The 17218-nt window shown below is 46.2% G+C and overlaps 1 protein-coding gene across 1 annotated transcript in view; it reads right to left on the bottom strand.

Annotated features, from left to right (window-relative positions):
• Positions 1 to 6814: 6814 nt before the first annotated feature.
• Positions 6815 to 17218, bottom strand: part of LOC311521872 (uncharacterized protein) — a 29368-nt gene continuing 18964 nt past the window's right edge. The window contains exons 4-5 of the mRNA XM_084630545.1: positions 11021 to 11134; positions 6815 to 9839 (exon numbers count right to left, since the gene is read on the bottom strand). Coding sequence (XP_084486671.1) covers positions 7381 to 9839; positions 11021 to 11134 — 2573 coding nt within the window. The 3' untranslated portion in view covers positions 6815 to 7380. The remainder of the gene's footprint in view (positions 9840 to 11020; positions 11135 to 17218) is intronic.

The following is a 17218-nucleotide window of genomic DNA, read 5'->3' as shown; positions in this document are numbered from 1 at the left end:
TGACCAGGCAAACAAATGGCCTAACAAGTTTTGTGTTGAAGTACATTAAGGATGCAGGGAGGAGGTAAGAAAGGGGGGGAAGTCAGGGGAGGTGGAGCAGCAGGAGGAATGGCAAGTAGTCACGGAGATAGAAATATTTATGTAAAATGTGTGTGACATAAATGCTCTTTTAAAAGGATTCATAAATGTCTGTCGTCTTAATAATAATAATGGAAAATAATTTAAAGTCAAGGATATTAAGGCATTAACTGTCCACTGTGCCTTTAAGCTGTAATGCCTGTGTCTGTTCTTTAGTCAAAGTTGACAGAAACCAGTCAAAAGTTAACACTTCTTGGCCAGTAGCCAACATGTTGCTGCAGTCACAAAGGGGAAGTGACTTCCCTAGCCTGTGTGTGTGAAAAGGGGAAACAGGCGAAGCGATTTGCTTTTAACCTAAATTTGGCTTAATGACATTACAAATGTATTGCCCATAAACCAGTGGTAATTCCCTTATTTTAATAATGTATTTTGAACAGAGTCAGTTGAAAGTGTTTTAGTCCTATAGGAGCATCTAATTTAGTATCCTTTAAAAATATTAGTAAGTTGTAAGGTTCAGCATCTTCTTTAAATGAGGCTATGCCAGATATAAAGGGTAAAGCAAACCCGCCCCCACTAATCTTCTAAACTGCAAAATATGGTGGAGGAAGGGGAAAAGGCAGAAAAAAGGAACAAAAGGAAAACCTTAGGTACAATTAAAATATTAAGTATTTATATTGTTCTGTTGCTTGAACATCTGAATTGGCTGGACTGCTAGCTACAGAACTAGCTGGGTTCAAATTTTTGGTTGTTAATAAACATATCCTTGATTTTACTAATTGGTTATTGTGTATCATTATCCCAGAGATAGGTATCCAGTCAGTTGTAGTTCAGGACACACCCCCTGTGGTCGTGATAAAGGAAATGAACAATGTAGAACTTTTCTGTTTTACACAGGGATCATTCTTTTAAGGAAGTATTGAAGGCTCACTGAAGCCTCTAGCAAAAACCAAAAAAAAAAATGTAAAAATAAAAGGTAGTAAGTAGCCCCTGCTACCCACAATATAACAGTCATTCATCAAAATAGAAATATCCAGACTTATTCCTTGCAATTTTTCTTTTAGGGCTCCTAAGTGAATAAAGCATGTGTTAATATCCCTTTTAAAATAATTTTTATATAGGATATGAATAGTCAGGGAAGACACCTTTTGGCTCTTAACTAAACTATTTAATTTTTATAGGTAAATTAAGGTGCAATCTAGCTAAAAGGAGGTTGTTAACTCAAGTAGGTTTTTCTTGATATCATTCTGTTTAAAAATGGACAAATTTCCAGTGCCTGTTTGCCTTATTGATCAATGCTGCTGTGAACTAAGTCAAAATTAACGATTTTAAGCCTGAGGTTTATTGGCTGTGTCCTAAACCAGGAGTTCTCAAACTTATTTGCTTGTGCCCCTCTTTGTGTCTGTAGTCATTTTTACACACGCTCGCTCTCTCTCTCTCTCCCCCGCCAGGTGCCCGGCCAGCAGCAGCCACTCTCTGGCTGTCCAGCTCTGAAGGCAGCGCTGCCAGCAGCAGCAGTGCAGAAGTCAGGGTAGCAATACCATGCCACCCTCACTGCTGCCTTCTGCCTGCTGAGCTGGGTGCCCGGCCAGCAGCTGCTGCTCTCCAGCCACCCAGCTCTGAATGTGCTCAGTAATTTTTTCCTCACACATTCCCAGAATACATTCTGTGCCCGCCCGTTTGAGAACCTCCGCCCTAAACAGCAATGTTTAATCCATTGATTATGGTTTGTTTTGTGTTTTTAACTCTTTGTTTTCTAATATATTTTGTTTATGTATAATAATGTTGGAATAATTTGTTCCTTGGTTATATGTTTGTCATGTGACTGTTGGGTTTGTTTTTTTTTTAAATTGTGGGGTTTGTGTTGCAGCAAACATTTTTGTGTGCAAAACTATGAAAGAAAAATATTGAAAACATTTTTTGTGGTACCACTCTGTTTCAGTATTCTAATTAGGTTGTAACCACCATTGGTGGATTATTATAATGCACTAATGGTAGTTCAGTTCCTTTGTAAATGCTAGTAATAAATACAGGTCTATTTGCCTCAGTAAATAATGTAATTATAACTTTGTTTCCATGGGTGGCAGGTAGGGGAAGCTGGGGGACGCTGTGTCTCCCCAAACAGCCAGGCGTAGACCTGCCCACACTCTGCCCCCAGGGCCCTGCTTTGGTGGTACCACTGGGCTCCAGGGGGTTGGCCACGCTGCCCACCTTCCTGGGGCTGGGGGGGGGCTGCGGGCACTAGCCATCCTGGGGCAGGGGCCAGTGGCCTTGGGGGGGCTCTGGGTTCTGGGGTGCATGGAAGGGACGGGCCCTTTGGTGGAAGGGGCAGGGCTGGGGGGGGATAGCCTCCCCCAGCCAGCGGTTCACATGCTGCCTATGTTTGTTTCTAATGTTGATGTGGGACTTGTTAAATAATGTGGCAGAACCCAGGCTAGAATGTGTAAGATCATTAAAAGCAAACTACGTCAACATTAATGTAGTATTGATAGTGACAGTGTTTTACAATGTCACCATGTGTATCGGTTGGTTATCTGTGTTATAAATTGTTAAACAGAATCAAATGAATGCAAATATAAAAAATCAGGTCCCAGCTAAGTACAATGATGAGTCAAAAGAACCCAAAGTCACTTTGTTTTATTGCGTTACAGCCTGTGTGGCAATATGGCAATATTGTATCAACAGAGCAGTAAGGGCAATGTACATCATTACTATGAATAGATCATTTTGATGTTTTAAGCCTGGAATCCTAATTTTAAAACAAACCAAATGAAAGTGGAGGAAGGTTCCCCCCGACTTCACTGTGTGCCTGCGAGAGAAGGACAGCATCTCTGAAAGGGCACCATCCTGGGTTACCTGTGAAGAGAGAAATGACGCCATGGGCTTTTTTCTTCCTGCTCCTTCAGATGTAGGAAGAAGATGTTAGAGGGCTTCCCCTTTTGTTGAGATAGAGCTTTTCTCTGCTTGTTCTTTTAATCTGACCAGTTGGGTGCTAGTTGGAAAATCTGAGCCTTGGCGATCAATCCTTGCCTTCTCAGATTTTTGGCAGACTGCTAGGAGAAAACTGGAGTGGGTGATGAATCTCTTACACAGACAGCTCTTCTGCCAAGTCTGAGTTAGAGCTTTGAACAAAATAGGCTATTGATGCAACCAGCCTGCAATGAGAATCAGCTCGGCAGCCCCTTTGGCATTGCGGATAGAGACAGGTGCCTCGGCATGTGATTGAAATCTGAGGCCAAAGTGTAGAAGTCCCAGTCTGTGCTTTCCTGTGATATAATCCTGCTAAATTCTCCGCCTCCCCATGGGACCCCCTAGCAAAACTGGAAGTCAGGAATCAATATTTATAATGGAAAAAATGAAAAAAATCAAGCATCATAAACAAACAGCCAATTTTCCCTTTCCAGTCACCTTTCATTTTCCATCCCAAGCAGACCTTCAGCTGTGCTCCCTTCACTTCCAGTGAAATGCTTTTCCTATAAAACACAGACAATTTCCATTGGGAACGTCCCATGTGTGCTTTCCTGCCCACCGGCTTGCCTTGGTGAAGTCTGAGGTCAGTGGGCTCGCATGGCGCGCTGTGGCGGTGAGGAGCTGAAACAGGAAATGTTTTCCCCACTCAGATAATCTTAGTGATGTTGTAAAACGTGCCTCCAAAAATGACTCGATGCATCAACTCCAGGGCCAGCTTATTTGGAGTTATTCACTTCTGGGAATGGGACCTTTCAAAATATATATATTTTTTGAGGGAGTGGGCGGGGTGCAGGGAGAAAGGCTAGTTTTGGAGCTCCAGGCAGAGCTGCTCAAAATGGGTCTCCCCCTCCCACCCCCATAGAAAATTTCCAATGACAAGATTGTTGGTTTTGTTCAAACTGCTTTGAACTCTGACATATTTTTTTTTATGGAAAAGTGCAATTTTTCCTTTATTTTGATCGGGAAAAATCCCAGTGTCTTTTAAAATGTTTTATCTTTCCACTGGGAGGAGGGAATTTTGTTGACTAAATGGGGAGTCTAAACTTTCTCACTTTTCTGTTTTTTCCAATTAAAAAAAAATTGCTACTTTGCTATTTGATGTCATTTAAAGAGAATTAAAATGGAAGTGGTACTTTAAAACTTTCATTCTTTCACTTTTTAAACATTCTCTCACTTTAAGTTTAAAAATAAAATCTAGAGAAAATGGGCCAGTTAATGATGGGGAATTTAAAAACAAAGTGTGCATTTTCTGACTATTTTGAAAGGAAATTTTTTTTAAATACTGAAAATATTGCTTTCCCCCCTAAAAGTATCAGAGGGGTAGCCGTGTTAGTCTGTATTCACAAAAACAACGAGGAGTCTGGTGGCACCTTAAAGACTAACAAATTTATTTGGGCATAAGCTTTCAGGGGTAAAAAACCAGGATTTTTTACCCACAAAAGCTTATGCCCAAATAAATATGTTAGTCTTTAAAGTGCCACAGGACTCCCCCTGAAAGTGTGAGTTTAGAATTAAAAAATAAAATTGTCAAACTATTTTTTGTGCGTGTGGAAGGTTTAGTTGGATGAAAACTTTTGTGTGTGTGGCAAGAGGTGTGGGAACAGTTCTAGGTGTTGGCCTTAGTTCACCCAGCAGCAGTGTGTCTGTGCTGGGATGTGCTCTTGGGAGAGGTCTGTGCCATGGTTACTGTAAGCCCATCAGCCACGCTCTGCTGGGACAGGCAGGTTACAGACTCTGCTGATTCGACTAGTATGTTGTCTTGTGTTTCAGAGGGTCTGTCTTCACTGCTCTTACCCACATGTTGTACCCCCTGTCCATACGCACAAAATCCTCTCTCCTGAGCTCTGTAGGGGTTTTAAACCCAGACGGGTTAAAGTCCTGGTGCTGCTTTCATTCAGGCTGCTAACCTGGCCCCTTTGCAGTGAGGACGCAGGTTAACACACTGCAGTGCTGATAGTCCTCCAGTGCCTTTCCACAATGCCCCTATGGGCCCAGAAGGTCAGAAAAATTCTCTCTCAGTGCACTGGGGGGAAAAAATCCTAGAGCAGCTCAGTTTGCTGCAGCACAAAGCACCAATGGCATATGTCTCCTGTAGTCCTAACGCTTGTGAGGGAGGGCGGCACCCTTCAGGACACAGTAACTCAAGTCAGGATTTGCATTGTGGTGGCTAACACCGGGGCTAGGCTAACCCCAAGGGCTCAGACCTTGGGGCTCACCCCACCGTGAAGATGCACCCCTTGACCAAAGTGTTCCAGCGTGTCACGACATCTAGAGCTACGGCCAAAGGTAGGAGCCAGGCCTGCAAAGCCTCACGCATGGGAGTCGTCTCATTGCACACACTGAGACCACAGGTCTGTCCAAAGCTCTGCAAAATTTTTCCAGCGACCTTCAGTAGCTACTCACTGGATTCAGAAGCTGGCTCCAGCTGGTAATCTCGCTCTTGAGGGAGATAAAATCATCTACAGCCCATTGTCACACGTGTTTTTTAAAAATGTTTTCTTAAAAAAACAACTCAGGAAATTCCTAGCCTGCTCTTTAGTCACAAGACCCTCACAGCATCCCTGTGAGACTGGGAACAAAATGGGAATGACATGTATTCATCCCCTGGAGCGTAGCCTATGTCATAAAGATTTTGTCTGTTGGTTACGTCCCTGGGGTAGCCCAGCGAAGCACTTTTATTGCTGAACGGAGTTGTTTTAAGACTGGCTCAGAGAAAGGGGCAGTGAAAGGGCCAAGGAGCACAATATAGTCAGCTAATATAGCTTATAAATAGGGCCCTACCACATTCACAGCTGTCAAAAACGTATCATGGACTGTGAAATCTGGTCTTTTGTGTACTTTTACCTATATTATAAAAGTACCCTATACAGAAGTACACAGCTTTTCCGCAGCTGGGGGCCGCAACCCAAAAGGGGGTTGCAAGGCTATTGTAGGGGGGGTCACGGTGTTGTCACCGTTACGGCTGTGCTCTGGCTGGCGGCAGCCCTGCTTTCAGAGCTGGGTGCATAGCCAGCACCTGCTGCTCTGTGGCCACCCTCTACAATAGCCTTGTGACCCCCTTTAGGTAGGGACCTCCAGTTTGAGAAACGCTGAATCTTAAGGGCTTTGCATGTTTATATTTTGCTGTTTTTAAATACATATTCATGTTTGTTACAACACCATGGAATTTAAGATTTAAATACCTGAAATACCTTTAAATACCGTGATATTCAAGATTTTTTAAAATGCGATGATTGTGCAAGTTATGAAAATGGACCGTGAATTTGGTAGGGTCCCAGCTATTGGGCTTGAAGCAACATTTAATTAATGGAAGGCCTACGGACGGTGGTACGTAGGAGATCAGACTACACCGTTACAATGTTCTGACCTAAAACGCTATGAAAGGGGCACCGTCCATTTAAAAATGGGGCCGACAGTTTTTTTTTTAAACTTCTTCCAATGGGCTGTGGCCACAAGAATTTGCTAAGAACAATCCCAACAGCGTTCTGCAGGTGTAAGAGTGCACAATACATCTACCCCTTGAGAATGGGGCTGCCACTTCTCGACCATTTCCCCATTAGGGCTCGCCTGGGATGCAGCATGGGGGTGGCAATGGACGTGGAGGATACATTCACTGTGCTTCTAAAACTGCCTCCTGTGGCTTTACCAGCCCCTCCTCCCCCCAAAGCCCCAGGCCTTCAAAGAAATGTGGAGTCAGATGCAAAATATCACAAAATCGGTTTAAAAACTCATTAGATTTAATAAAATAAAATAAATTAAGACAGAGTGATTTGCCCTCTGGCGTTGTAGCCAATAGGGTTTGAGTTTCCTTGATTTTTCTCTCCGGTCATTGGACTAGACCCAGATTTTCTTTTTATATATAAAAGCAGAGCTGGGGCTTTAAGAGACAAGACCACAGATCACGAGTTGGTCACACCAGAACCTTTTTTCTCATTTTAATTCCACACAGAGGGAGATTTCTAGAGCTTCTTTTACACTCCCTCAGCTCAGGGCCCAGTCTGAGAGTTTAAAATTCACCCAACTCTCCCTTCCTGGTGCCTGCCAAGATTTCAGCCTCCTCTCTCCCCCGGCCCCGAGAGAGAGAGAGGTCTGTGCTTGCATTTTACACGCCAGCCACTTGCTCTGCCAGCTCCGGTCCCGCGGTGCCAGAAGTGCCTTCGTGCTGCCTGTCCTCTCTGTGCTGTTCATGCATCCCACGCCAGGCCAGCTTCTCCACTGCTGCCTAAGTGCAAGCCTATGGCCTTGGCATTACTTCCCTCCTGCACATTGATGGGGTTTCACACCCAGTCAGTGGAAAACCAGCTGAATGCATGTTCAGAGAAGCCAGCCCGGACCCTACCGTGCAGTGATGGGGCTCCTCACAGTCTGTTCCCCCCGTGAGCCATCCCTGCCCCTGTCACGCAGTGACATGAGAGGATTCCCCTGCTGTCTGCGCTCCTGTGTGCCTGGTACATGATTGGGGCCGGCTCTCCCCTTCCCCGTGGCCAGCGCGTGTTTGGGGCCGGCTCTCCCCTTCCCCGTGGCCAGCGCGTGTTTGGGGCCGGCTCTCCCCTTCCCCGTGGCCAGCGCGTGTTTGGGGCCGGCTCTCCCCTTCCCCGTGGCCAGTGCGTGTTTGGGGGCATCTCCCCCCTTCCCCGTGGCAAGTGCGTGTTTGGGGCCAGCTCCCCCCTTCCCTGGGGCAAGTGCGTGTTTGGGGTCGGCTCCCCCCTTCCCCGGGGCAAGTGCGTGTTTGGGGCCGGCTCCCCCCTTCCCCGGGGCAAGTGCGTGTTTGGGGCCGGCTCCCCCCTTCCCCGGGGCAAGTGCGTGTTTGGGGCCGGCTCCCCCCTTCCCCGGGGCAAGTGCGTGTTTGGGGCCGGCTCCCCCCTTCCCCGGGGCAAGTGCGTGTTTGGGGCCGGCTCCCCCCTTCCCCGGGGCAAGTGCGTGTTTGGGGCCGGCTCCCCCCTTCCCTGGAGCAAGTGCGTGTTTGGGGCCGGCTCCCCCCTTCCCTGGAGCAAGTGCGTGTTTGGGGCCGGCTCTCCCTTTTCCCGTGGCCAGTGCATGTTCAGGGTTGGCTCTCCCCTTACCCGTGGCCAGTGCGTGTTCAGGGTTGGCTCTTCCCTTACCCGTGGCCAGCGTGCGTTTGGGGGCGGTGCTCCCCTTCTCCACAGCTGATGTGTGGTTTGTTGCTACTTTGTCCTTCCCTGCCCTCAGTGCATCTTTCAGAGTGACTCGCTCCTCATGCACGGCTGGTGCAGCTGGAGTCGGTGCTCTCTTCTCCCCCACAGCTGGCACATCTCTGTCCTTTCCTGTGCTCAGCCTGTTTATGAGGGCAGCTCTCAACTCACCCAGCCCAAGTGTGGGGGTTACCCTTTCCTTCCCTGCGGCCAGCGTGTCCTTTGTTGCCAGCATGTGTTTGGGGGCAGCTATCTTTTCCCTGGCCAAAGCAACTTTCTGAGCTGCTTTGTCCTTCTCCCCCTCTGAAACCACTTCCTGGGTGGCTCTGTCCTTCCCCACTGTGGGTGCATCTTTCCGGGCTGCTCTTTCCTCCCCTGGAGCTGCTCCATTTTGAGGCGTGGCAATCCTCTCACTCAGCCCAGGAGTAGGGGCAGCTCTCTCCTCCCCCCTGGCTGCCCCACTTTTGGGGCTGGTTCTCTCCACTACTGTGACTGGTGTTTTTCTGGGGGCAGCTCTATTCTTGGTGCAGGGGCCCGCGTGGGTGCGTCGGTGTTTGACCAGGTGTGAGGCCTGGCTGAAGCACTTGCCGCACTCGGAGCAGGCGTAGGGGCGCTCACCAGTGTGGACGCGCCGGTGCTGCACCAGGGTGGAGCGATCGCTGAAGCGCTTGGTGCAGACGCTGCACTCGTAGGGCCGCTCGCCGGTGTGGGTGCGCTGGTGGATGATGAGGTTGGAGCTGTGGTGGAAGCTCTTGCCGCACTCGAAGCAGGCGTAGGGCTTCTGGCCCAGGTGGATCTTGCTGTGGGTCAGGAGGTTGGAGCTCTGCGAGAAGGCCCGGCCGCACTCCCCGCACTGGTAGGGCCGCTCCCCGGTGTGGGTGCGCTGGTGCACGATCAGGTTGGACTGCAGCCGGAAGCTCTTCTCACACACCAGGCAGTGGAAAGGCTTTTCTCCCGTGTGGACACGCCGGTGCCGCTGCAGGTCCGAGCTCTGCCTGAAGTTCTGACTACACAAGGGGCACTGGTAGGACTTCTCAGAGGGGGGCGGGCTCTTGCTGGGAGGGGAATCTTGCTCTGCTGGCTCCTTGCTGCAGGACTTAGCCAGGGATGGCAGATAGGGCAGCTGGATAGGGGGTGTCTGTTCCCTGCGTACAGGAGGGGGTGGCTGTTCCCTGTGCATGGGGGAGACAAGCTGTTCTCTGCTCCGGGGAGGGGGCAGCTGTTCCCTTTGCATGGGAGGGACAAGCTGTTCCCTGTGCATGGGGGAGACAGGCTGTTCTCTGCTTAGGGGAGGGGGCAGCTGTTCCCTATGCACGGGAGGGACAGGCTGTTCCCGGCGCAGGGGTGGGGGTGGCTGTTTCCTGCGTACAGGACGGAAAGGCTTTTGCATGCGCACAGAAGGAAGCGGCTGTTGCATGTACATAGGACAGGTGGGGAGCTGCTGTTTCCCACCCTCAGAGGGGGCTTCTGGCTCTTCTCCTTCCAGAGAGGGTTTCTTTCTCTTCCGGCCTGGGCTCTGGGGCGCTTTCCTCTTGGGCCATCTTGGTGAGGCCTTGGGTGTTGGAGCTGCTTTGACAGGTGCCTCCACCTCCCCGTGGTGCGGCACAGCCAGCTCCTCAGCATCCAGCCCCCTCCCGGTGTCTGCGGGGACCAAGGGAGAAGTGGTGCGTGAGCCGGACCCCAGGTGCAGGGGGAAGCCAGCAGAGGGATCTAAACTAACACTGGCTGGAACGTGGAATTCAAAGTTCACAAAAATATTCGAGTTTTTGGAAAAAAGTTTGTCCCGAATTGGGACAAAAAACCAAAAACTGGAAATTTTCCTCACAACTTGGACCCCGCAATACTTCCTTTGGGACACTGAGCTGCAGGAACGTTTGGGTGTGTGAAATGAAATGTGCTCCCTGGGATTCCCGACTGCCCGTCCAGGCAGGTGCCGTGGAGTCAGGAGTGCTTGGGAGCCCCGGCTCCAGGGCAGCCACCAGGCCAGCTGCTGATGGCCCCGGGAGCTTGGGAGCCGGGTATCCCAGTGCTTCCAGGCTCCTGGTGCCTCTGTAGTTCAGAAACCCCAGGCCAGGGGCAGCCCTCCTGGTGACATGCTGAAGCGCTGGGGAGGGGCGAGTTGGCGAGACACCAGGCAGGTTTCTGTCAATCACCGGCCTGCTTTCAGCCCAAATTCTGTCAGAACTGAGATGTTTCAAATTCGGCAAATCGTCATTTTGTGGTGGAAAAAATCTCCAGCCAGCTCCAAAGTAACCCCGTTATCTAAACCAGGGCAAACTGCCACCTGGAGGTGCCTACTTTGGTTTACCCTTAACCTGTTACCATGTGCATGGAACTGAACCAAAACAAGCCTGGTTAAAACCAGATCAAGGACGTCCACACAGCCCAGTGCAGCTGTTTAACAGACACGGGTTATATTAAAGTGTCTGTCTATCTCTGGTATTGACAGGCCCCACCCAGCACCATAGTATAAAAGTGCCTCACAATCCTGAATGTGTTTATCCACATGCATGCCTGGGAGGCAGGGCAGGGCTGTTCTCCCCAGTGTACAGATGGGAACCGACACACACAGGATCTAAGTGACTTGCCCAAGGTCACGCAGGAGTCTGTGGCAGCACCCAAATTGGACAGTGTGGCTTGGGGAACCAGGAATTCATGGCTCTGCCTCCCCCATGGTTCAGTGGATCTGACCGTGGGCACTGTGGGAGCTCCTGGCTCAGCTCTGCCATGGCTCAGCAGACGCAGCCAGGGGGCATTGTCCTGGGAGCTTGTGGCTGGGATCCCAGGATTTTGCTTTCTGAGCTGGCTGATTCATCCCTCACCTGTTGAGACGTCCCTCTGGGTCTCCTGCTGCTCAGGGGCTGAGGGATCTGGGACGCACAGCACCTCCTCTCGCTCCAGCTGAGAGATCAGGGCGGGTTTTCGAACTGGAAAACCTGCCCATAGGGAAGAGAAAAGAAGCCATCAGGGCACAGTCAGCGAGCCCCAGGGCTTGGTACAAAGGTCCCTCTCTGCTGGGGAGGGGACGATGGGGAAGTTGTACGGCTAGTGGGAGGAGGGGCAGGCACAACCCCAATGGTGACAACTCTGAACCCCCAGAGACAGACCAGAGCGCTCTCCGCTGGAGCAGGAACCCCAAGCTCACTCACGCAGAAAATACAGACCATGCATGCGGATGTACTCGGACAGGGACTAGGCCCTTTTAGGAACTTTAGGGGTGGAGTCACAGGTTCGAAGGCCAACAGGGCCCACTCTGACCAGACAGTTTGGCCTCCTGCACTGAGCTGGTTGGGAAAAATTCTACAAAGAAAAGTTTCCTTTGGAAAATGTCATTTCAAATTAAGGAAATTTTTCACAAAAACAAATAATTTTCAAAATGAAAACTTTTTGGAAAATGTAATTTAGGAAAATTCAAAACAGAAATTTGTTTTATTTTCATTTTTACATTCTTTTCACATTATTTCATGACAGGTCACTCGGCGAGGTGCCTCATAGGACATAGATCAGAGTCTCTTCTGTTTGTGCTGTGGTTGTTTATTTATTTATTTTTTTCTATTACTGTAGTGCCCTAGGAGCCCCAGTCATGGAGCAGGACCCTATTGCGCCAAGCACTGAACACCACACAACAAATAGACAATTTGTACCTGAAAAAGCTCGCAGTCTAGTACATGACAAGAGACAACAGATCTATGCAGATAGACAGAGGAATACAAGGAAACAAGGAGGCAACATTATCTAAATAGACAAGACACAAGGTTGGGGAAGGGGTAAAACTGAGAGAACAATGTGATGGCAGGCAATGTCATGATAGTTCTATGATAGATTCATCACAGGCCCTGGTTTCAATGCGGGGAATTCAATCACCCTGACGTCTGCTGAGAGCAATACAGCAGTGCATAGACAATCCAGGAAGTTTTTGGAGAGTGTTGAGGACAGCTTCCTGGTGCAAGTGCTGGAGGAACCGACTAGGGGCCATGCTCCTCTTGACCTGCTGCTCACAAACAGGGAAGAATTGGTAGGGGAAGTAGAAGTGGGTGGCAACCTGGGCAGCAGTGATCATGAGATGGTTGAGTTCAGGATCCTGACAAAAGGAAGAAAGGAGAGCAGCAGAATACAGACCCTGGACTTCAGAAAAGCAGACTTAGACTGCCTTAGGGAACTGATGGGCAGTATCCCCTGGGAAGCTAATATGAGAGGGAAAGGAGTCCAGGAGAGCTGGCTGTATTTTAAAGATGCCTGTTTGAGGGCGCAGGAACAAACCATCTCCTCGTCTTTCTTTTTTAGGTATTACTTTGTTTTAAGGAGGTCAAACATCAGCCCAACACAAGGCAGATGCAATTTGAGAATTATCGACGCCTACTGACATAACTTCTTTATGATCTTTTCTAGGGTTGGTATGACACCATCAAGACTTCATTCCTAACTTTGCTTTCATTGCAAGTCCACTGTATAACTTCTGAAAGAAAAGGGATTGCTTGGGCCAGGACAGATCAGATCAGTTCAATTTGTAAAATTGAAGCGAGCAGTAATTCAAGCATCTGTGCTGATCACTCCAGATCCCAGCAAACCACATCACTTAAAAGGTCTCTGAGTGCAATTGCACTTGCAACAGTAGCTTCTAAAGAGTCATGGAAAAATTTAGGCCAATAGCCTATGCTCCAAAAGAATGAGCCTAGTGGAACTTAAATATTCCACTTGTGAAAAATATTTATTGGTCACCAGCTGGACAACCAAGCATTTTGCATTTTTAATTGGTTTAAACCCAATAGCTCTACATTTCACACACACACCCCTCTCCAGTTCTTGCTTTCTAATCGAATCAAGGATGGACAGATGTCTAATGCTCACCTAGCACACTGGACTTTGCTATTGCATGACAGAGGTATAAAAATAACTTCAGCATGGACTCTGTCTCCCCTGCTGGATGCCCTGTTGTATTCTGGGAACCCTCATGTGTGCCCAGATGTTAATCCAGGGAAAATCTGAACCCAGATTTTCACATCAATACCTCCCAAAATAAAAATCACAGAAACTTATTATGATCAGAAGAAACCAATATCTTCTTGTTATTGATCCACTCTCCAAATGGGTGAAAGCATTTCCCCTTGAGGCAAATGCTGCTTTAGCCACAACAACAAGACGTGGTGAAACAAGTCTTCTCTCATTGGAAACTCCCCGCTAGGGTAGAGTCCGGCAGAGGAACACATTTTACTGGGCAAGTGTTCCAAAGATGTTTACAGTTGTTGGGAGTGCCACAAAATTGCACATTTCACATAGACCTCAATCATCAGGGATGCTAACGAGAACAAGTTGCACCATCAAATGAATGCTGCGGAAACTGGTAGATGCCAATGGATGCAGTTGGAATACCCTGATTCCACTCATTTTAACGGCACTCAGGGCAACTCCCACTGCTTCCACAGATCATACACCCTTTGAGGTGATGACTGGGCAAACCACGTGAATGCCAAAGCATCTTTTGTGGCATACCAGTGGCACACAGCTAGAGGAAGTCAAACTGAAAACCTATGTGCAAGCATTAAAAAACATTTAAATCAGGTTCTCTTGCAGGTAGCTATCAAATTGGGAAAATCCAAACAGAAGGCAAAGGTTTATTTTAATAAAGGAGAAAGAGAGAATGCTTGGGAAATTGGAGATCAGGTGGTAATATGCTGTATCAGAACACAATTTATGTAATCAGTGAACTGGGCCACATTATATTATAAATGGACTCCGTTTCCTCTGTATAAAGAATGAGAACCAAAAAAAGGTAGATAAATTCATCAGTAAGTGATGGAATCCCATATGGATTATGGAAAAACAAAACCAAATGTCAAAGCTCAGTAAAAACTGAAGCATCGACCAGATACATATATATATATAACCTAAATTATAAATATAAAAGGAGAATATGAAGCTTGTATCCAAATTAAGTCTTTGGGTATTGTAAAAGTTATTAATAAATATTTTAAAGTAAAGGTACAAGCCACAGTAATGGAAAAGACCATTATTCACAGAACCTTGTGAAGTGTTCAGTTCGCAAGAAGACCCTGTTAGTGGTCTCACAGCTACGTCTATACCAGGGGTATTAATTAATCAAGTTCAGTTTATTCATATCCCTGTTGTATGAAATTTACCTAAATGGGTAAATAAGTGAATTTAGTTATTGTACAGATATTAAGGTTGCAACTTTCTTTTCAGTACTTCTCATTGATAAGGTTAGTTTTGAGCAGTATCACAGGTTTATTAGTTCAGAGGTGCTAATTTGAAATAAGGTTAATGTTAAAAGAATCATAAGGCATATCAATTATGTGATTAAAAAAAGAAGCTAAAAAAGTAATTAACCCCATGTTAAAGGAATTAAAGGTTTAGCAAAATAAAAAAATTATTTAAGGTGTATAATATGCAGGAAATAACCAAATTGTTTAATGAAACTCAAAATAAGATTGATCAATTGATAAAATATAATAATGATCAGGGAAAAATCATTAACTTGGAAAAGAAATTATTTGTTCATTATATAGTGAATATGTAATAGACACTATTAATAATACCTATTAATTCTTGGAACTAAGAAAAGTACCCAAATTAATCAGAGATCAACAAATTTTGAATTGGTATTGTCCACACTGTATTCAAAACATGGAGAAGAGAAAGTCGAATGCCAAACCAAATATATTTAAAAAAAAAAAATCTTTTGGTTCAAATAGAAACTTGGGATCTGTGAAACCACATCCAAATGATGACACATTATTTAAATGAAACCTGTGACATTTTATGATCCATATGCCTCGTTCACAGTATCATTGGTCGTATTCGATCCAGATAAGGACGTATGTGATCAATTGGCTTTCCATTCCGTAGGCCACCTAGAAGATGATATCTATAAGAAACAAATGCAAATACCTGCACTGGTGGTGTATCACCAAAATGCCCAGACATGGAAAGTCCCATGGATTGCTTCCTGCTCTCAAAAGGTGCATCAATGGATCTGTAGGTATAATGCGTTTGATGTAACAACTCCACTGTGTCACCAGCTGGAAAGGTACCAACGCAATGCACACGGGTATCATGTGCAGTGCAACTAACCAAATAGAAATCTTTTACGAAATATGTGGCCTATAGCAAAAAGGAATAATATTGTGTAGTAACTAGTCACAAGAAATTCTATTATGGTCATCTTGGATGTATGGTAACACATCCAAATTTTTGTGTTAAGCAACAAGTACCCACAGTTATTGGGCACATGACAATATCTCCAATGTTTTCGAAAATGAAACGGTTATTCTTAGCAACCCAGATCACCGGGATCTCATTGAACGGAGCACTCCAGTGCTTCATGCATATAAACCATTAAACTTTACAACTAAAACAATCGTTAAAGAAAAAAAATGTGCAATTAATTAAAATTAGGAATAACATAAATAAGACAAACCAAGCACTGTCTGAAATTTTTGACAGTAGCAGCTCATAAGGTATTCATTGTATCAAGAGAGATGAAAATTGGATGGAAAAAAAGGATTATTGTCTATAGTATTCTTACTATGTGTACTATGGTATTAATCATGGCTGGATACTGTCATGTAATATATATGTGACAGGACTCTTATTGTCCAATCATCAATTATAATGAGATAACACTCACCCTGTCGGGGGGTGGGGGGGAGAAATGTAGCCAATGATTTTAGTTTATCCATTTATTGTGTGATGTTATGCTTAATCAATGTTATATTACATATATTCATTGGAAATTAATTTGTAGGATTATAAAAGTATAAAATCAATCAGTATTTAGAGGAACCAAGTAAGTAAGTAAGTAAGACAGACAAACTGAAACACAAGAACCTGTAGGTTGAGGCCTGCAAGACTTTAGCTTAGACATTTTGGGTCTTGGAGACAAGAAATGATGACTCAAGCCAATGACCGAGAAATAACCTAATGCCCTAAGGTTATGGGAAAAGGGGCACCAAGTGGTAACATTGTGCAAAATTACCCAGAAGGTTAATATTAGATCATAAAAATACTGTAAAGGCGCATCTGTCTCAGACGTGTGTCTTAACCATGGGATTCAGGTTGTGAGTCTATGCTAATGAGAACAAAGGGAACCTACCCGATGAGTCGAAAGAATAGTAAATATGGCAGGTGACCAGCTTGGCTTAATGGTGAAATCCTAGCGGATCTTAAACATAAAAAAGAAGCTTACAGGAAGTGGAAGGTTGGACATATGACCAGGGAAGAGTATAAAAATATTGCTCGGGCATGTAGGAATGTTATCAGGAGGGCCAAATCGCACCTGGAGCTGCAGCTAGCCAGAGATGTCAAGAGTAACAAGAAGGGTTTCTTCAGGTATGTTGGCAACAAGAAGAAAGCCAAGGAATGTATGGGCCCCTTACTGAATGAGGGAGGCAACCTAGTGACAGAGGATGTGGAAAAAGCTAATGTACTCAATGCTTTTTTTGCCTCTGTTTTCACTAACAAGGTCAGCTCCCAGACTGCTGCGCTGGGCATCACAAAATGCGGAAGAGATGGCCAGCCCTCTGTGGAGATAGAGGCGGTTAGGGACTATTTAGAAAAGCTGGACGTGCACAAGTCCATGGGGCCGGACGAGTTGCATCCGAGAGTGCTGAAGGAATTGGCGGCTGTGATTGCAGAGCCACTGGCCATTATCTTTGAAAACTCGTGGCGAACCGGGGAAGTCCCGGATGACTGGAAAAAGGCTAATGTAGTGCCAATCTTTAAAAAAGGGAAGAAGGAAGATCCTGGGAACTACAGGCCAGTCAGCCTCACCTCAGTCCCTGGAAAAATCATGGAGCAGGTCCTCAAAGAATCAATCCTGAAGCACTTGCATGAGAGGAAAGTGATCAGGAACAGCCAGCATGGATTCACCAAGGGAAGGTCATGCCTGACTAATCTAATCGCCTTTTATGATGAGATTACTGGTTCTGTGGATGAAGGGAAAGCAGTGGATGTATTGTTTCTTGACTTTAGCAAAGCTTTTGACACGGTCTCCCATAGTATTC

The sequence above is a fragment of the Lepidochelys olivacea genome (assembly GCF_965140295.1).
Source record: "Lepidochelys olivacea isolate rLepOli2 genome assembly, chromosome: 6".
Taxonomy (NCBI): domain Eukaryota; kingdom Metazoa; phylum Chordata; order Testudines; family Cheloniidae; genus Lepidochelys; species Lepidochelys olivacea.
This window is presented reverse-complemented; position numbering and strand designations above follow the sequence as displayed.